At 40.8% G+C, this 20,403-nt stretch overlaps 2 protein-coding genes across 12 annotated transcripts; both read left to right on the top strand.

The window, feature by feature from the left end:
* LOC147160328 (sortilin) lies at positions 1 to 8,050 on the top strand. 9 transcript variants are annotated; one of them, XM_086059095.1, is made up of 20 exons: positions 1 to 1,050; positions 1,792 to 1,850; positions 1,921 to 1,997; positions 2,071 to 2,167; positions 2,528 to 2,695; positions 2,823 to 2,896; positions 3,031 to 3,077; positions 3,180 to 3,316; positions 3,389 to 3,472; positions 4,204 to 4,264; positions 5,170 to 5,322; positions 5,396 to 5,493; positions 5,561 to 5,660; positions 5,728 to 5,902; positions 6,150 to 6,343; positions 6,429 to 6,621; positions 6,692 to 6,956; positions 7,025 to 7,131; positions 7,203 to 7,320; positions 7,905 to 8,050. In XM_086059095.1, exons 1-20 carry the CDS (start codon positions 690 to 692, stop codon positions 7,920 to 7,922), a joined length of 2,586 nt encoding a protein of 861 aa, XP_085915221.1. In that variant the 5' UTR covers positions 1 to 689; the 3' UTR covers positions 7,923 to 8,050. The 9 variants fall into 9 exon arrangements, with proteins under 9 accessions (XP_085915221.1, XP_085915219.1, XP_085915225.1 ...); XM_086059093.1 differs by having other exon boundaries at positions 5,558 to 5,660; XM_086059099.1 differs by having other exon boundaries at positions 2,525 to 2,695; positions 5,170 to 5,292.
* A 440-nt stretch (positions 8,051 to 8,490) lies between these two features.
* On the top strand, positions 8,491 to 19,011 carry fam3c (FAM3 metabolism regulating signaling molecule C). Of its 3 annotated transcripts, none has more exons than XM_086059105.1 (10): positions 8,491 to 8,597; positions 8,987 to 9,023; positions 9,129 to 9,233; positions 9,319 to 9,345; positions 9,427 to 9,547; positions 9,718 to 9,776; positions 10,304 to 10,354; positions 10,430 to 10,514; positions 10,594 to 10,720; positions 16,127 to 19,011. In XM_086059105.1, exons 2-10 carry the CDS (start codon positions 9,008 to 9,010, stop codon positions 16,214 to 16,216), a joined length of 681 nt encoding a protein of 226 aa, XP_085915231.1. In that variant the 5' UTR covers positions 8,491 to 8,597; positions 8,987 to 9,007; the 3' UTR covers positions 16,217 to 19,011. The 3 variants fall into 3 exon arrangements, with proteins under 3 accessions (XP_085915231.1, XP_085915229.1, XP_085915230.1); XM_086059103.1 differs by having other exon boundaries at positions 9,424 to 9,547; XM_086059104.1 differs by lacking the exon at positions 8,491 to 8,597 and adding an exon at positions 8,698 to 8,907 and having other exon boundaries at positions 9,424 to 9,547.
* Positions 19,012 to 20,403: the final 1,392 nt, after the last annotated feature.

The following is a 20,403-nucleotide window of genomic DNA, read 5'->3' as shown; positions in this document are numbered from 1 at the left end:
TGAAAGCGGGTGAAGCAGTTGTCTTGGGAGCACACCGAAGTTGCAGATAGGTCGTTGCTTTGCTTGCGGGCTATAGTGCGTAAATACCTCTCGCGAGTACCCACCTGAAGACAAGGGAGGGAGTTAGTTAGTGTGGGTGTTAGGTAGTTAGTGGGGCAGCCTGGTTGTGCATTGTTGGTCATTCGTGGCTGTCACGTTTGTGTCTGATTGGCGTGTGGGTTTGTGATGGAGTCTGATGATGATGGTCACGGGCAGGCGAGTGTCGGAAGTAAGGCGAGGGGGAAGAAAAAACGGCCCCCGTTTTTGGATTATGCTGAGGAGTGTAGTGTGGGTGCTCCGAAAGTCCTTAGAGTGGTGATAGTGACCGTAGGGTGGTGTTAAAGATTAAGAGTGGCCAGGAGGGTTTTAGGTCCTTTAATCTGCTTTGTCTTGCCAAAATGTTGAAGGAATTGGTAGGGGAGGTCGACTGCTGAAATACTGGCTGATGGCAAGCTAAATACTGAAAACTTTACTAGTCAAATAATAAACATTTTAAAAATGTGTCCCATGCGTGTATTGTTTAGGATTACTGTTCTGTTAAACTGTAAAAAGCTCTTTCCGGTGGAGCCCAAATGACATGTGTGTCTTAGCTGTTAAGTCACACGGGGCTCTTCTTGTGTTCAGCGTGAGTGTGATATGAGGGAGTGGGGATGCGGGCTTCAACACCTGCTGGTGAGGACGCAGCACTTTCCATGTTAATGAGCCGTCCCCTCCCCACTCCCACACACCTTCCTCTGCTCGTCTGCCCCCCCCCAATCGGAGCACACGCATCCCATCCGCCGACACCTCCACTGGGGCTTCCGAGCGGTTGTAGTCCCGGTCATGATCTGGAGGCGAGTCATCGCTCTATGCGTTCTGCTCCACTTCGGGGCCGAAGCGCGTACTCGCCCGCTGAGGGGCGCTGCTACCTCCGTGGGCAACTCCAGGGCTTCCAGCGGTCCTGCCTTCGAGTCGTGCCAGGTCAGCCTGACCCCCGCCGAGCATCGAGTATTGGACGACAATACACACGAGGTGAGGTGTTCGTTTTCGTCAATGAGGCCGAAGTTGGGTTCTCAAACATGGGCATGGTCTGTTTTGTAAACATGTGATGGTTTTCATTGTGTTGAGTGTTGAATGTTGTAAACTATTGATCACCACGCTGGATATGTGTCAATTATATGCTTGTTGCAATAAATGACAACCCACCACCATCATTACTTTGCAAGTTTACATGCACAGGTGCACCATAACAATTACAACATGGTAGAAGCGTTCATTTGTTTTAGTAGTTCAATTCAAAAAGTGAAACTCAGAAATTACATAAACTCATTTAAAACAGAACATGCTTTTCAGACTGACAAGTTGTAGCTAAGTGTGGTATTAAAAATATTTTTTTATGTTTTATATTGTAATTTTGAAAATGTTCACTTTTAGGGACTATATAGCCAACAGTTGTTTTTTAAAAGTGCTTTATGAATAAAGATGAGTTGAGTCTGTATACATGTCTCACTTTTTGAATATACTTTTGACATAAATCTTCTCATGATATTCAAATGTTATTTAACCAGTATTACATTACATGCATAATGGGATTATCTTAATTTTGTAATTTTTGTTGACGTATCATTAAAAACTGTAAACATTTCTTGTTTTTAAGGTACAGAAAACTAACATGTATTTATTATTCATGCAAAGCAAGAGAATGCTAATAAGGTAAAGTAGTTTTTCTGTTTAATTAGACAGCTGATTTGGTGTGATTTTGCTTTCAGACAGGCTTTAATGGTGATGACGGCTCCTATGTGATTCTCACGTGGGTGGGGGATGGTACCGGGGTGAGTATGGCAATAAAACACCAAACCGTCACCCCACAACTACATATTAAGCACAGCTCTATCTTTCTAGGTCATCCTGGTGTTGTCCACAATTAGCGCTCCCATAGACACGTTCCTCGAGGGGGGCTCCTCACGTCTTTACCGGAGGTTAGTCATGAATAACAAAATAATATGACATGCTATAGCAGCACTGTTGTCCAATCCCATCTTTCCTTTCCAGTACAGATTATGGCAAATCCTTCCACGACATCTCGCATAGCATCAACCACACGTTCATCAAAGAGGAGTTTGGTGTCAGCGTGGGACCAGGAAGTTCTGTGAGTTGGATTTCATGCGCTAACGGAATGCTAGTTAGTAGGTGCTAGCATGTTAGCTGAGGCAATCTTAGTGTTGCTATTAGATAGAAACCATGTTCCTCCATCAAAAATGGTATTTGGAGTCCCAAAAGTGGTAATACAAGGACAATTTTATGGACACCTTGGCTTGATTGGTCACAAGTCACATGGCCTGGAGTCCCACTTCAGAAATCCAAAAACGATTCCAGCCTGCTTTGTATTACATTAATGTTTTTGACAAGTGATAGTGCTATAGAGTACTTGGCAATTTTGCTGGTCCTCTTCAAAGCCCCTACAGCAACCAGAAAATGGTTCCTATAACTCTATGTATGATTGAAGCAGGTGATATTAACCGCTGACACACCCGTGGTGGACCATCCGGGCGGCATCATCTTCACCTCTACAGACGCCGGTGCCACCTTTCGCTACACTCAGCTCCCCTTCCACCTGGCTCAGTCCATCACCTACCACTTCTTCAATCCTGACTTGCTGGTGGCGCTTAGCATCGACGTGAGTCATACACAGCATGTTTGTTCTACTTTTTAAAAGTGCAGACAATGCTATTGCAAGCACACACATCACGCCTTTGGGAGAAGAGGGTAAACATGGCCAGTGTGTTCCTGTTCCTGCCTTGCAGGGCGCTCTGTGGCTCTCGCTGGACTTTGGTGCCATGTGGACAAAAGTGCATGATGGAGTGCATTCTTTTTCATGGTGAGAATCAACAGGAAGTGACACACAAAACTAAAGCCAAAAGGATACCTTGTAAAAACACAAGACATCATTTTTAGATTTGATTCATATTGAATGCTATTAAAGTCCAAGTTTGAGACCCTTTCTTTCTTTAGGGGAGCTGGCATCAATTTGTTCTTCAGTTGCAGCAAAGCAGACACAAGTAAGAGTACAAAATGGAAGCTGTAAATCATTTATCCAGTACAATCTGATCTTTAATATTTTCCTGGATATATATATATCAAATTACCCTCTGTTGTTGTAGTGGACGCAGAAGAGAGGGGCGATCTGCAGCTGAAGAAAACCAAAGACCTTGGCAAGACCTTTGATGTCATCCACGAGGATGTCTACAGTTTTGGCTACATCGGAACATTTCTCTTCTTCTCAGTCATGGAAGACACGGTGAAACATCTTCAAAGATCACACCACTATAGGTAATGCTTTCAGATGACATTTGTGATATTTTCTTTTCAGCGATCTCCGAGGGTCATGTATTTTTCATCCGACCAAGGAGACACCTTTAGTCGAGCACTACTCCCATCAGCCTCAACTGAACAGGTGAGAGTTTCAGTTAGTAAAAGAAGATTGCTAGCAGATAACATGATTTTGATGAATAATTCTTGACAAAATCAGCAAACGAATGCTTAACACTCCTCGAATAAGACAGAGGCTAACACCGAATACTAAGTCAGAAGCTAATGGAATGCTCACTCAACTCACACTATCCGAGGATAGCATAATGTCGATGTTCCAGTGTTTAGTATACAATTAGCCTTACATTTTTGGCAACACACATTTTGATTACTTTAAACCTAAACTTGATATCAGGCAACTTGACTGAGGGGCTGTTTTTTTAGACTAAAGACATTAATAGGACTCATATAGCCGAGGCTAGCATAGCGTTCGTTGCTGTTCAATGAAAACAAAAAGAGCTTCAGACAAACGTGTGCAATTAGATTCACAGTTGAGAAATAAAATTAAGCCTTTTTTTCTCAACTATGCAAACATTCAGACATTTACAAATGTCGCTAGCACAATTTAATGAAATTTGGTGACATAAAGCAGCTTTAATACACAATCACACACCTTTTAATTGCAGCAAGCTAATTGTAGAGTAGCGGTTGATCAGACCGAATCCACAATTCCAGTGACGACCTTTTCCTTTTCTAAAAGGCACTTTCTCTCTCGTATCAATTAGACAGCCCAAGAATGAAATTAGTCATCACAATTACACATGTTCTCATGCCTCCATCAGCCTCCATGACACACTAATTTGTGTGTGTTTGCAGTTTTACTCTATCTTGGACGGAGATGAGGACATGCTCTTTATGCATGTGGACAACCCAGGAGGTAAAAATAAGGACGAAAATAGCTACAAAATTGGCACAAACACACTGTTTTTCTTTGTTGTAATGAAAATACTCAACAGCAAGGACTGAACTGGTTTCACAAGTTTTGGCTGCTGCTGACAAATCATTCCATCATACTCGCCGTGTTTGCGTACACCATGCCAGCTGGATGGTGTTTTATTTCCTTACGCGTTTTTCTACATTCCCATCAAGCCTGTTTACCCCTTTTTAACATATGTCACATAAATGGCCGCAATTTCCTCTTTTTGAAAAATTCTGGTATTAAGTTGACAGAAGTTCAGATAAGGGAGATACATGCTTTATGTTTTGTCGACTGCGGTGGTTGGTTGAATACTGGTAGCACCGCAAAAGGCTGACAAACGTATCTGGGGATCAGGGTGTATCACAAGAACACACACAAACACACTCCCAAACACTGTTTGTCGCCTATTTCTGCTCACCTTGTGCTCCATGGCTGCACTTGACAAATTTATGACTTGACATCTATTTATTATAAAAGGATTAGACCTACAACAGAAACTACACAATTTGAAACGGGTACAGTAGTAGCCTGTTTACATAAACCAGGATATAATTTATACTGTAATAGATCAAGGGTTACCAAACTGTGGCACATTATAGAGATTAGATTATGGCTTTGGCACTAGTTATAGTTATTAAAGGTTTAGGCATAGACCATATCAAAAAAACAATATTAAGGTACAGTCTAGTAGGAATTGCCAAAGTGTAAGGGTATACGAGCACTAAGGGGTTAGAGTTATGACTTCAATCATTGTTCTAATTAATACATACATACCCATCCTGCACTAGAATGTTGAGGGGAGCATGCTTTTAACTTTTGGATTGTCAGAGAAAAGTCCTACAACATCATGTAAATTCCCATAGAGACCTACTTTGGCACAATGTACACGTCAGATGACCGTGGCATCCTTTTCTCCAAATCCCTGGAGCGCCACTTGTTTGATGGGCAACGGAAGAGCGATTTCCGGAATGTCACATCACTTCGTGGTGTGTACCTTACTAACAAACTAGACAAAGGTAGGCTAGTCCGTTCCCATGTTGTGTTGAACACACTGTAAAAGAGATTATTTGTTTTCATTTGCTGTTTCAGATGGACGAATCCGATCAGTCATTTCATTCAATCGGGGAGGAACGTGGTGTCAGCTTTCCAAACCTCACAATGTGGAATGTGGACAGGACGTAAAGAATGTGAGTTAAATGTGGTTCAAACATGTATTGTTTGTATATATATTTGCCTAATTCACAATTTTAGCAGTGCAACCTTCATATTCATGGAGAACACAGTCGCATCAATCGCATTGTCCCAATGCTCCTCATGTCTGATCCCACTGCTGTTGGTCTGGTCATCGCACATGGTAACAATAGTACATGGTAACATCTCCTAATATGTTTTATATGGTGTATAACTCTCCTGTGTCTTAGGCTCAGTGGGTGATTGCCTGTCATCGTGGCAGCATCCAGATGTGTTTGTCTCCTCTGATGGGGGATACAAATGGAGGGGCACGCTGAGGGGTCCCCACCATTACAGCATACTGGACTCTGGTGGGCTTATTGTAGCCGTGGAGGCACGGCGTGAAGGACAAGTCAAGACAATCAAGTACGGAGCAAACAAGAGCTCACTCTTGTTGTTGTTGTTGATAGGTTCTCAACCTAGGTTCCAATGGGTGTTATTGTTGTGGTTGCTTTTTGTTTGCTCTCTTCTCCATGCTTATCCACAGCTTCCCAAATCAAGATCTACCTTTTGTTTTTGCTCTCTATTTTCTCCTTGTCTATCCCTAGGCTCCCAAGCCAGGTTTCAACTGATGAGATCCGCTGATAAAACCTGTTTTCTTGTTGTGCTTCAGGTTCTCAACAGATGAGGGCCAGTGCTGGAAGTCGTACAACTTTACCGAGCAGCCCTTCTTCTTCGCCGGACTGGCTTCAGAGCCAGGCTCCAAGGCCATGAGCGTCAGTGTATGGGGCTTCCGTCCCGAGGACGACAACCAACCCATGTGGGTGGCGGTCACAATTGACTTCCAGAGCCTCATCACAAGAGAGTGTGAGAGTTATTGTTGGAAATATAAAGTGAACCCTTATCCTGATCCTCCCAGACTTGAGACTACATTCTGATGTCTTTCCCTCAGGTAATGACCAAGATTACGAGGAGTGGTTGGCACACTCAACACAGGGAGGTGATTTGGAGAGGGATGGCTGCGTCCTGGGTGTCAAGGAAACTTACCGGAGACGGAAGAAACAAGCCGTGTGCCGGAACGGTCGCGGCTATGTCACTGTAAAGAAGGAAAGTCCGTGCCTGTGCACCAGGGAAGATTTTTTGTGGTGAGAGCACCAGATTACAATATAATGATCTGTTCAGCAGCCATTCAAAACAAACTACCCTTTGAAACAGCGACTATGGCTACCAGCACAATGTGAACACATCAGAATGTGTGCGACAGCCCGATACACACAACAAAACTCTGGAGATGTGCCTGAATGGAGAAGAGGATGAGCTCCTGACGGCGGGCTATCGCAAGGTCCCGAGTGACCGCTGTGAGGGGGGCTTTTCTTCTCAGATGGCAGTCCAGACTGTCATCAGACCTTGCGGTGTCAAACCCAGCCCGGGTTCACCCTCCGCCCACTTCACTGCACCAGTGACACATTTTGACACACCAGTGAGTTGGTTTGACATCCCAAAACTCTTTCTCAAACACTTTTGGAGCTTTTTTGTGTGTGTTTTCAGCAAGAGAGGATGGTGCTGATGCTGGTGTGCGCTGGCGCAGGCATCATCGTCCTGGCAGCTGTGGTTTCTGCTTTGCTCGCCATCAAGAGAGGAGTGAATCAGACCAGGTGAATCAAATGGTGTGCACATTGAAACACTTCATTTCACCTGACTGTTGTTTCACACCGTGCCTCTGAAGGGCACCAGAATATCGCTTCTCTAATCTCCAGATTCAAGATGACCACAATGGAACCACAGGGGATCTTGAAAGTACCAACAGCAGCAATGGAACGGCTTGTCCACAGGACTCAGATAATGTAATCATGACACAGTAAATTCTGTGGAGTAAATTTGACTCTATTTAGAGTTGGACCAAATAAACTCAGTTTTAGAGTAATATTTACACTGGGAAGAGAGTAAAATTGAAAAATAAAATAAAGTCACACAAGGGTTAGGGAACAAACTCACAACCTTCAGCTTGGGAGACAACCGATCTACTCCCTGAGCCACGCAGCTCCTGCTGTATGTTAGTATATTGCTCGTGTCAGCTGGAATCTTTGTAACTCCAAGAGATCAAAAATGACCTGCTCTTGGAGATAAGCAAACAGTAGGAGAGGCATAGCTCAGGGGGTAGTGTGGCAGTCTCCCAAGCTGAAGGTCGTGAGTTCGTTCCTCAACCCTTGAGTGACTTTTATCCCCCCCCCCCAATTCTTTGTTTTACTCTCTTCCAAGTGTAAATATTAGCCTACTCAAAAACTGAGTCTATTTGGTCCCACTCTAAAGAGACTCAAATTTACTCTACAGAATTGACTGTGCACTTAAATCAACTAAACTGTATATATTTTTTTTTAATAATTCATAACAATATTCTCTCCCCCCCCCCCCCCCCCCCCACCCCCAGCAAAACCTTCTGCAGTGAAACCCCTTTTGGACTGAGCCTACATAGGATTTCGAAGAGCTGTCAGAAAAATATAAATAATAACTTAAATTATTGACATTAATTTGCTTGAATTCATTCCCTTCAGCCTTGATTTATATATATTTTTTATTTGAATATTAAATGGGATATTGATGTTACTCTTGTTTTGTACTGCTTTTTATATAAATGACTGATAAATTAATTACGCACAATGTACGTTATACAAAGAAAAAGGAGCTAACGTTTCTTGCTTTTTGTGTTTGAAAGCTTTGCTTATTTCGTATCAAACCATGTGGGGGCGCTGCAGTGTGTTCTACCTCTTGATTGAGTTTAGAAGAAAAAAAAATCCGGAAGCAAGAAAAGATCATCTCTTTAAAACAACATCTTACTATGACACAAATAAAGAAAATAAAGATGTCAAGGCAGAAATCCAACCGTTATCTAACCATATTTACCGCAATAACTTGAAGGCAGGCGTGTGTCTTTTAAAACAAATAAACAAACTACTGGTATCTTCACGGCTTCCACCGCGTCTTTCTTGTCCCAAGCGTGAGCGCTCTGTTCGACTGCAGGAGCTCAGGTGTCACTTCTGGACTGGACACGGGAAACGTCGAGAGGGTTTCGATCGCCTTGGAAACGGCTATTTCCTCGTCACAGTCGTTCTTTGTTTAACTGGTAAGTCAGTCAGAGCACGAACCAAATTGTTTTTCAATGTTTTAAAAATGCAAAGTGTTGTCATCACTTTTAATGGCACTGTTTGCCGAAGCCAGTGAGAGTCATTTCTGTTCTAAGGTGCCACTTTTACAGCTAACTTCGTAATATAACAACATTTTTTAAGTACTGTCTTATAGACGTAAAGTTAATGTTTGTGTGGTTTAAATGAAATTAGTTGCGTTCAAGTGTCAATCGGAAAGATGCTACTCGTAACCAAAACTTTGCTTGGCAGCTAGCCAACAGGAAGTGCTCCTTTGAAAAATAGTAGAAAGTAGGTGCTTGTTAGTATAACATTTCATATATATATATTTATATAGTTATATAGTTGTGTTCTTTGTTGACTGTTTCAGGGTGTCAGAAATTAACTGAATATGGTGCGAACTGGAGGTAAAACCCCAATTGTACTTAAAACCAACATCATATGGGATTTCTGATTGTTCCAGAAAGGGACACTGGCAATGAAGCAATTCTCAAATATGGTTCTTTCCTCAGGTATTTTGAAGTTGACAGCACTTATCTCCGCATTCATCCTAGCCATATACCTGGCCTTCCAGCTGCTGGAGATAAGGATGGAGTTTCGGCTGGGAAGCAAGATGGGTGAGCGATGAGCAGCAGGGAAGGGAGGTTGGGGAGACAAAATGTCCAAATCGCCACAACTATGTATTGTTTTTATGTCTTTTAGGCAAATCGGTTCTTGTGAAAGAAGACTGTAAGTATATTTTTTTGTGGTTAGAACGCCTGCCATTTGAACCTTCAAAAATCTGTGGGAAAATCTGTGTTCCCCTAGCAGCCAAACCAGTTGGAAACAAGTGTGGACTTTCCAAAGCATGTCCCATCGGTCACTTTGCCTTCAAGATGGCGAGTGGCGCGGCCAGCGTGGTTGGGCCCAAAATGTGCCTGGAGGACAAAATGTAGGCAACTTAATGACTTTACTTTGATTGTAAAGCAATACAGCAGCCGTCTTTGTGTTTGATGAAGGCGTTGGAATTGAGAGGGGGAAGGGTTGTCAAGTCAAATAGAGATCCTGGAGCGTGTGGGCGTGTCCTCTTCTACACACATCTGATTATCTCCTGCTTTTCAGGCTCATGAGCGCCGTGAAGAACAACGTGGGACGAGGAATCAACATTGCTCTTGTCAATGGTAATGCCGTGGGATATTTGGTCAAGATCGAACTTGTGGAGTTTCCTTAAGATTTTCCTGTTGAATGGCTTACCATCCATTTTCGCCGCCAAAATGGCTGCATCAATACAAAATGGGAGACTTGCTGTGTCATCTCGGGCATAGCTTCTTGAGACTTTTTTTTTGTATCTACTGTCTACTCATGACTACCAAATTTTATGATGTTTGCTCAATCTCTGGCTTGTAGAGTTGACTTCCTAGAGTTTCATGTTTTCAAGTCGTCCAACTTTGCCGTTATGCTGCGGCCACACGAAATAGTGAAAATGAAAACATTTTGTTGCGTTATCCATCTGTATAGCACAACAACAACAAACATTGCAACAATAAGATAACATTTCTTGGGGGTGTTGCACTTTGGGGGCACCTGCAAATGTCTGCTTCAAACCAAAATAACTTCCAATGTCTCTTCCGTGTGGCATCTTGATACTTTTTGTGGTTTTCTTTGTAATAGAACATTCTTGTTTAACTTGTAATTATTTGTTGATCAGGAAAAACAGGAGAGCTGAACAAAACGGACTTCTTCGACATGTGGGCTGGAAGTGAGAACCATGTTACTTAAGATATTAAAAATATAAACATCAGCACAGAACAGATGTCATTGCATTCTATCCTAGACGTGGCCTCCCTCATCCAATTCTTGAAGGGAATCGAGGAAGGGACGGTGGTCATGATGGCGTCCTTTGATGATCCCTCCACCAAGTAGGGACCCTGAATGTCTTCACACCCATGAATTTTCCCCTTTAACTGTTGATATTTTGTTATGTTTTTCGTCCCCCAGGCTCAACGACGAAGCACGGAAGCTAATTGCGGATTTGGGAAGCACGGCCATCAACAACTTGGGATTCCGGGATAACTGGATCTTCGTCGGAGGGAAAGGGATCAAGACCAAGAGTCCATTTGAGCAGGTAGTGTGCACCAGCAGCCTTTTTATTATCTAAAGTTTGTTTTTGATGTTGGAAAGATGGACAAAGTAGGACGTTTAGTTGGACTCTGGTCGCTTGAGAGGAAACTCGAGTCCCAGAAGACTAAATTATTTACAATAATAATTCCACAATATACTCTCTAATACAGGCCAAGCAACAGGAGGCACAGTTGTCTCTACCTGTGAAGACTGTGCGACTTTTTTTTTTAGCCAATCAAGTTATTTCCAGGAAAAGAAAAAAAAACACATACACATATTCCACTTTTGCGTAAAAAAATCATATAACTTAATTCTCTCAAAAGTTTAAAACAGATAATTTTCTAATATTGTCTTCTTGCTCTGCAAGCTGAATTCTCGCGGAATTTATGAGTTCACAAACTCCATAGAATACATCTGTACCGAGCCCGTCGATTTCCAACGTTCCATAGACCAATCATAGAGCGACATTGTGTTTGGGGGCGGGATATGCAGCTCTGACGAAACCAGGAAGCAATGACACTGTGGGAAAGAAACTAATCTAACATGGACGAATGGATGCTGCAATTAATTCTGCTCTTGCAGAAACACTCACCGTTTCCTTGTTGAATGTAGGGGTGCAATGGTTTCAGATTTTGGTGTACGTTTATAGTCTGAGAAATCCCCCTGTGGTTTTATGGTTATTCTTATAGACAAAAAAAAAAAAACTGCATTCTTTGAAAAGTTTATTTTTAACAACAATAAATAACTGGAAAAAATACATTGCTGCCTTTTAAAATAAATACAGCACACAAACAAGTAAAATTTGCAACACGTTTAAACATAATGGATCGGTCCCAACAGTGTGACACGACTGCAAACTGGAAAGATGTAAGTTCAACATTTTTGATATAGCCTTCCTTCCTATCCTTTCTAATAAGAGATGTGCACCTTCTACCATATTACTACATTTGTCGTGTGGAGGTTGTTTGGTTACAAGAGGTCAGATATGATAAAGCAGAAGGTGGTTAGATAATATGAAGTGGTTGCGTATTGTTTTGTCAAGATACAATCCGCGGTGGTTAATTTGCCATGACTGTCAACTCGCCACCGAGTTGACATGACTTTGTGATACAAACCGGCCCCTAAGTGGTCTCGACGAGACGGCTTGCACGTTGCGACCGCGCAGTCTAAATGTGCACATTTGTGCTATTCATAAACGCTTGTAAATGTTTACAAGCATTCATGGCAAATCTGAGATATTCACGGCAAAATAACGTTTGTGGGAGATTTGCCGGTTACGGTAAAATAACCAATTCCTAAACAATCACAAACTAACGCTACAACATAGTCTCTGTTGTAACTTTATGCTACTTTTTCTTATGGTAAAACGTTATGCCACTTTTCCACATATTAAAATAGTTCTCAAATGTGTAAAAGACATGTCTGTATTTTTTTTTTCTTCTGCTCCCATGTCATTTCCATTCGCAACATTAGCAAATGGCTGCCATGACCGAAATCACTGCCCTTTCGAGAGAGTAGGGTATGGCCTAGGCGTGGCCTAGTGCAGCTATTTACATAAGAGTGACACACCCCTAAAACAGGCTGTTTTGAACGGCGTTTTTTTGGCTGATTTAAAGACAGCAAAAATATTAGATCCAAAGTCAATTTTGACAAATGCATGTCAGAGACATGTCTTACACATTTGAGAACTATTTTAGTAGGTTGAAAAGTTGAATAATATGAGACATTAAAAAAAAAAGCTTTTCATCTTTCAATTTCTTTTAATTTCAATCATAATTACAGGTGAAATGCTCGTCCACAGCCTTTAAACTGACAATTTGTGCAGTTTACCGCTACACGGTTTGCAGCCAAATGCGTATACTAACGGCTGTGGTTATATAATCCTGACGTTTAATTCTAAAACAGTTTAATAGCTGCACCCCTAGTTGAATGTTGAACAGCCGCGCTTCGTTCATTTTTATCTGGTAAAGGTGTTCTGTTAATTTACGAATGCTGTCCATTTTCTAAATACTACCACATAAATGACAACAGGGACGGTGACATTTCAAAGGAAGTCCACAGTTTCTCGTTTAGCAGATCAGCTCCCATCTCTGGCTCTTTGAAAATACTCGGCACGGCGTTGGTCCTATTAGCATCAGACAAGGCGACAGACAACACACTTTCATGATTGTCATGCTATTCGTGGACAAATCGATCAGCTCTGAGCTGGTTAACAAAGATTTACGTCCACGTCACACAGTTGACTATCCTCCCTGTGTCTCTGCTCAAAATTATATTAATTTGTAATATATCAGTAATGTTATTTGTGTTTATTTGGACCACAACTCAGTTCTGAGAGCTACAATAGCTCTAGATGAAAATGCTAAATTTGAAAAGAAGCAGAGAGAAGAATAAATTGGATACCTTCTGACCATTTTAACATGAAATATTTGTTTTTACCTTACTTAAGAACCAATTCAGAAATACTTCAATTATGATTTTTACACTTATATACTCACCATTACTGTGAAGGGATGCAATTTATATCATGATATAAATTCAGGCCATATCACGAGTCCTCAGTCTCCGTTTGAAGCAATTAAGTCTCTGACAAAAATATGGGCAAAACATTTACTTATTTAAATTTATGTACAAAGAACAGGTACATGAGTACATAATTTATAACATTTTGGTTCAAAAAATTTATTTTTACATGCCGCATATTTATACATGTATGATGTAAGCAGTGAGCCTTACTTTATTGAATCATTTTAAAAACCTCTCACCTCACACAGCCTCTTCGGTGTCCTTGCATTATTTGAGTAATAGTGTTATAGGTTTCGACAGGATGATGGTAAATTTCTGTCATGAATGTACTGGTGTCGGTACCAGATGTGATCATCGGTCTGCCAGATCGTATCGGGGTCGCCTATTGAACACGTCACGCTACAGGATTGGCTAGAAATTATCCAATTGATGACAAACATTGGAAATAAAATATTAAAGATGTAATTTAAATAACAAAATGTGCGGGCTGAAATTGTACAAATGTAAATAAACCTAAGAATATAAAAGCAAGATATATTGAGTAAATAATAAAATAGATTGAATAAATAATAAATACACAAATTAATTGCCTGAGATGTGACAAATATGGTCAGTTTAGATTGCTAATGTGGTCCTATTATTAAGACTATTGTTGTGATGTATTGTGATTTGTGAACTGCTAAAAAAGAAACCAAACCAAAGTGAACACGTCTGAATCGCGCATTTTATTAGCGCTGCTGTGCTGACGTCATCGGCAAGCTCAACGGTGCTCTTAAATCTTCAAGTATCCTGCTTTTTTAATTGCAATCTATTTTTTTAATTTCTTAAATCTTCAAGTATCCTGCTTTTATATTTGTAGCAGGATGAGATAATGCTGCCCCTGATGAGAAGTGTGTGGTAGTACCTTAATTCCCTAGCCAATCAGCATTAGTGCCCTCCCTATTTAAGGAGGCAGTTTAGCACCTGTTCTCAACTTGCTCCTTGGCTCTGAGGTCCGCCTCCTTTCAGGGTTTCTCGTGTTACTCTACTGTGCCTCTTCAGGTAAAGTGGCATTGGCTGCCTTTTTTTGTCTCTGCTGTTTTGTAGTTATAGAGCAGAGGTGGGCAATCTCGGTCCTCGAGGGCTGGAGTCCTTGGAGGTTTTGGAGGTTTCTCACTTCCAACACAAGCTGATTCCAATCAACAGGGTCGTTATCAGGCTTATGCAGAGCTTGCTGATGAGCTGATCATATATCAGCTGCGTTGGAGAAGGGCAACATGCAAAACCTGCATGACTGGCCCTCGATGCCCACCTCTGTTATAGAGTAAGCTGATTGTTTTTATTTGCAGATGCTTTTGTGGTTGACGTTAAGCCATTTAGCAGCTCATGTGGTGCTCTCTATTGGCCGCATGCTTAGGTTGCTTGTGGTGCTTGGAATTTGCTGCGTTAACTGGTGACTCGCCAGTTAACGCTAGTGATGGTAAACTGAAGCATCATGAAGCAATGAGGCCTTCCATCCAACTGGTTCGCTCCTGGGCCGAAGCATCATGAGGCTTCATTTGTTCTGTTGCGTCTTCATGTGGAAAATAAATTTAATGACAGACAGTGATTAAAATGATACCATGGATTTGATGGGGTCAAAAGGGCAGGGAGTTGTGATGTAAATGAATGTGTGTGTGGTAATTGAAAGAATGATTGCTTTATTTTAGACATTGACATATAAACAAGGAACAAGACACACCTTTCATTCATTTTTATTGAGGAAAACTAGCATTTCCAAAGTTTTTGGATTTAAACTGTCTTGTTTTAGATAGGATTTCTCCTGCTTTTGAAAATAGTCTTTCGCAAGGTGAGGCCGGGGTACAGAGAAAGGTCACCTAAGACACAACAAACAGACTAACAGGCAGTTCTGGCTGCCCATCGTAGAGATGGGAGCAAAAGAAGGCCTTATCCCACAATAATGTACTGCCGCTCATTTCCTATTGCTTAATTAACACCATTAGAATGTGAGGAGGAGGAGGATAATTTACAATATATATTCACACTGGTTATTATAATTTGTACCTTTTTTTTAGGAGAGATCTGCTCAAAATGATCGAAATATATATATATTTTTAGTTTGTTTTAAACAACTTGTGGTGTTACACTGCCACGCCCCAATCAGTGGGATTAGAGCCACCTGGCTATACTCAGCATAGTCTGAGTTCAGATTTGGGCCTACCCATTTTCTGTCTTTTAAATTAGATTTTATTGGGACTGTCGTGGCTGTTTTAAAAAAAAATATTTTTAAATTATTTTTATCATAGTTGAAAGTGTTTTCTGTTTGCAGGACTCCCCCCCCCCCCCCCCCCCGATTTAAGTGCCTTGTCTTGCCAAATTCTCTTAGGTTTATTTGTTTTAACAATTTCAGTCCACACATTTTATTTAAATGACATCTGTAATATTTGTCTTTACAATGTTTTGACGTCAACCAGATTTTTCCCCCCCAAATAACTTTATTGAACAATTGTAAACGGATAATCTCCAGCCAATCCTGTAGCGTGACGCCATCGGTAGGCGACCCCGATACAATCTGGCAGCCCGATCACATCTGGTACCGACACCGGTACATGTTTTTGTGTATAGTGAAACTCACAATATCCCAATAATAATTCATTTAATAATAATAAATATCTAGTCAGTAAAATTCGCAATTCAATCTTTTCCTAACTTCTTGTAGCAATTACCCGTCACCTCATTGGGAGGGACGCTTTAGAAGCCTGAATCAAATTAAACTTTATGAAGGAAGTCACTTCCTCGGAAATGAGCACTAAAACGGTGCAAAAAAATATAAAGTTATCAAATCGCTACGGCTCTGACAGAATACGTTTTGGAACTAATGTTAGTTTCCCATGGTTTGTGGCAGCACATCAAAAACAGCGCAGACGCCAACAAGTTTGAGGGCTGGCCGGACGTCCTGGAGATGGAAGGCTGCGTGCCTCGGAAGGATGACTGATGCCCGTCGTACACGCCTCATACCAGCCGTCCCAACTATTTCCGTCCTGTCAGACTGTTAACCTCCGACAATCTTCCAAAGGGCTTGTTGTGGGAAAACGCAGGTGGAGCTCACTGGTAAGAAGGGACTTGTTTGCTGGAACACCATCACACCTTAAAGGGGAAGCCAACCTTAAACATTACTTGACAATAATGTTGTGTCCTCACTAGTCTAAACATGACATTCTGATTAATGTTACGTTTGTGGAATATGAGTTATGCAGCAAAAGCCAGCCATTTTTATCCATCTCAGTGGGTGGCCATTTTGCCACTTGCTGTCGAGTCAAGATGACATCACAGTTGTTTAGGGCTCCGGCAACACCCAATCACAGCTGAGCGGTTTTCTGAACCTGAGATGTAATTGGTTGTTACCTGAGATCTGAGCAACTGTGATGTTGTTTTCACTTGCCAGCAGGTGGCAAGATGGCCGCCTTCTCATATTGATACAAACTGCTGGATTTTGCTGATTAACTCATGTTCCACTAACACAATATTAACCAGAATACCTTATTTAGACTAGTGGGGCTGCATAGAACATATTGTCAAGAAATGTTTACGGTTGACTTTTTGCACTGTCTGCTCTGCCTGCTTAACCGCCTTCACTGTGAACCAAAATGTACCAACTCCACTGTGAATTATGTAAATAGATTTTGTTCAGGAGGGTTCAAATTGATTCTAATGAACAATGTAAAAAAATAATAATAATGTTTTGCTTCGGTAGTGCTAGATTGTTTTCTTTAAGGGTCTTTGTGCAGTTTGTCACTTTTTTACTCTCGACTGCCACCTCTGGCTCAAAGCGTAGCAGCAGCATCTGTGTCAGGCTCATTCATGGAGTACGTGCACAATATTAAGTGCGCGCCACATGTCCGCGGGGACGCGCATGTCACTCTCCACCACACCCCTCCCCAAAGAAACTGGAGTGTGAGGGTCCGCACACTCTACTATAAAGGGAAGATAAAAGTTGATAGGTGCAGTCAGTCAGGGCTCTTTGTACACATCTCGGCATTGGTGGCGCATGCATGGTGTAGAAAAATCTTGAATATTACCTTTTTTTATTTTTTTTAATGGCTCAATGCACCTTTAACTGGATCTAGGTCACCATACATAAATGCCATGTACACTTGGGTAATAATTTCTATGTCACATCTTTATTTGTGAGTAATAAAAATGCCACTGAAGAAATCACTTAATCTCAGTCGCAAACGCTGCTCATATTGAGCAAGAATGACATGCCTACAAATTGTGTTGTTTTTTTTATGTAAAAATTCAAAATTGAGGCCTTTCACATTTATTCACGGCTTGTATTTTCTTTGGAAATTACAATTCGAGGTGGCAGCAAAGTGACATGACTGAATGCAACAGAAAAAGCACCTCTTTACGACTTGACCAGAAGGGGTCGCCAAAGTAGCATTTATCCCTTAGCTTTGGTCACGATTCACTTTATGAACACAAATTATATTTCCAAATTCACGTTTTTTTAAGTGGATAACACACCTAACTACAATATATATGTTTAGCTTTGAGGAAGATATGCATTTAGATGCAGTTGGAGAGGGAACTGTGGGAAGAAAATTGTGAAAATGGAGATCTCAATGCATCATTTATGTGCAATATCTGAAGAATTGCTGATCCACCCAAAGCTGCATGTACAACACATAAGCCTGACATGCTACTGGTGCACACAAGTTATTACAGAGTTCTAAGTTACATTGAGACTTTTTTTTCAAAGACCTTTTTAGATCAACTTCAAGTCATAAGCTGGTGCTTCGCAGCCACTTGCACAGCGGCAAAACGTTTTTATTTTTGTAGTACATCTTTTGGCCAGAGGTGTCTGTCGTGTCCTTGATTGCTGCTATCAGTGTTTGGGTGCATTTCTAAGTTACAAGAAGTTCCCAAAACAAAAAGTACTCTTATAAGACCACAAGGTCGTAAAGCAGGCAACATATGATCACAACCCGATTTTTGACCTTATAATGCTGCTTGGAAAATACACTAAGTCTATTCTTGTGCAGTTTTCTCCTGCAATTCACTTACACACAGCAAAAATCACCTATCTAACCTAGACATAAACTCTTATATCAAGTCATAAAGTCTTATTGATCTTGTTTTGAGAATAATATAATATGCAAGAGCAGAATTTCTAAGATTGTTTTAAGATAATTTCTCTTTTATTTCTTACTTGGTTTGTAAATCCTAAAACTAGTAACTTTTTATGCACAATAAGCTAAAATGTTGTAACAGTCTCTATTTGATGCCATAGTTATGTTTTCAGAGAATTTTTAGCTGTAAAAACTTATTTTAAGACCTCCTCGTAACAAGTGATAAACTACATAGAGGAAATTCAAATTTGAGTGCAATTGGAGATGTTAGCAATCTGTGCTAATGGTTGATATTTTCATGTACGTTCAAGTGCAACGTTTTGATTTGTATGGATGATCATGTACGGTACAGTAGCTTCCAACAATGGAAGTAATTCACCATATTCTGTCTGCGCTAAAGTCATGTGGCTTCGTCTCCGAAGGTGTAATTCCAAACTGATTTTAATCCGACAAGCACAGGGATGGACCACCTAAGTGGTCTCCATTCATTATGCAACAGTCTAGACGAGCAGTGGAAATGTCACAATCAGTCCTGTCTGAGAGGCTTTACAAAGAATGTTCACGTGTGGCACAATCGAATTACTTGTTTTCACCCATTTTAATGGTAGCACTGTGTTTGTTTAATAGACACTAATACAAAGTTGTGAATTATATACTATTTTGTGAAGAATTTTTTTTTTTTCATTCGTTACTCTGTGATGCTGAGATATGAGCATATTAATGATAACACTCACATAAAGATTCAACACATTAGAATGCCTTCATTGTGAAAGCAAAAGTAACTTTTCAACAATGTTATGATAGGAGCTCATTTAGATGAATAGCATGATGATATTAAAAATAAGTAGAAAGGTTATAGTATTAATTTATTTAAGGCTGTATTTACCTTTGCGTTTCAGTGACTTGTCCATCATAGTGTAAGTCTTGAAAAGCCAAAGTGCTCACTCACTGTTGTGATCTGAAAACAAAAAGGTTTTACAGTACTCTTTAAGTACACATAATCAGACTGCAACGCCGGATTGACTTTCCACAGGAGAAATGTGCAAAGAATGCCCACTATTAGAATTTGTTATCTGACCATTTGTGTTTGAGTGGACTGTATACATTGAAGGTGATGGTATGTCACAACACTTGCCACACTCTTTTAATGTATATGCCTGAATGTTACTGCACTGAGATGTTTTTTGCAAGTAGGGGTAACTTATGTACCTTGCCAAGATAAGACTATTTGGGCTGACTTAAGTTAGGTTATGTCACCATCCTCCGCCCTCACACAATCACAAAAATTACAAGGGTTCACTATGAATAATATAAATCTCTCTGATGGTTCAAATCTGGTAGTAATCAGACAAAACCTTTACAGCTCAGTCTTTTCGGACATGGCTTATTGGGACTTTTAAATTTTTTTTGGGGTTTATGGGTCTACCCGTGAGACATGTTTACCAAATGTTTTGCGGCGAAATGAACTTTGCTTCGGGGGATGCACAGTATTTGACGCCAAATCTCAAGGCCTGAAAATCAGGATTTGGCATTCAATTAACAACATCAATGAAATTTAGCACATGCTTGAGCTCTAATAAATAAAACATGTCAACAATTGTGACAAATTCTAAAGACAGCCATCTTCATGTGTGTGCTGATGTGTGTCAGTGGTTTGGTTCGAGGCATAAACATAGAGGTCACTGAACTTTTAGAGTGTCACCATCTCAGACCAAGGTTACCAATGAAAATCCTCTGACGTCAAGTAAGCCGACGAGGGGGCGTGGCTCATGGGAAAACAACATGATGCGCGTAAAATGTGTCGTGTGGAGGTGTGTTAAGGAGATTGACTACATGTTTTGTAGGGGTATGTCAAACCTGTTCACCAACGCCTGACCTTCATTTTTGTGTGTTTTTAATCCTTGTTCACACACCTTTGTTTGTTGTGGCACACTATAAAACTTCGCTCATCCCTACCCCCTCATATTAACACAGATGTTATGTGAGCTGTGCTGCAACCCAACGCTGTTTGACTATGTTGGGAAACTGTCCTTTAAGTTTTCCGCGTGTT

Source organism: Leptonotus elevatus, chromosome 17 (genome assembly GCF_054856555.1).
Source record: "Leptonotus elevatus isolate MCC_2025b chromosome 17, RoL_Lele_1.0, whole genome shotgun sequence".
In the NCBI taxonomy this organism is placed as follows: domain Eukaryota; kingdom Metazoa; phylum Chordata; class Actinopteri; order Syngnathiformes; family Syngnathidae; genus Leptonotus; species Leptonotus elevatus.
Note: the sequence above shows the minus strand (reverse complement) of the source record. Positions and strands in the feature narration are given on the sequence as shown.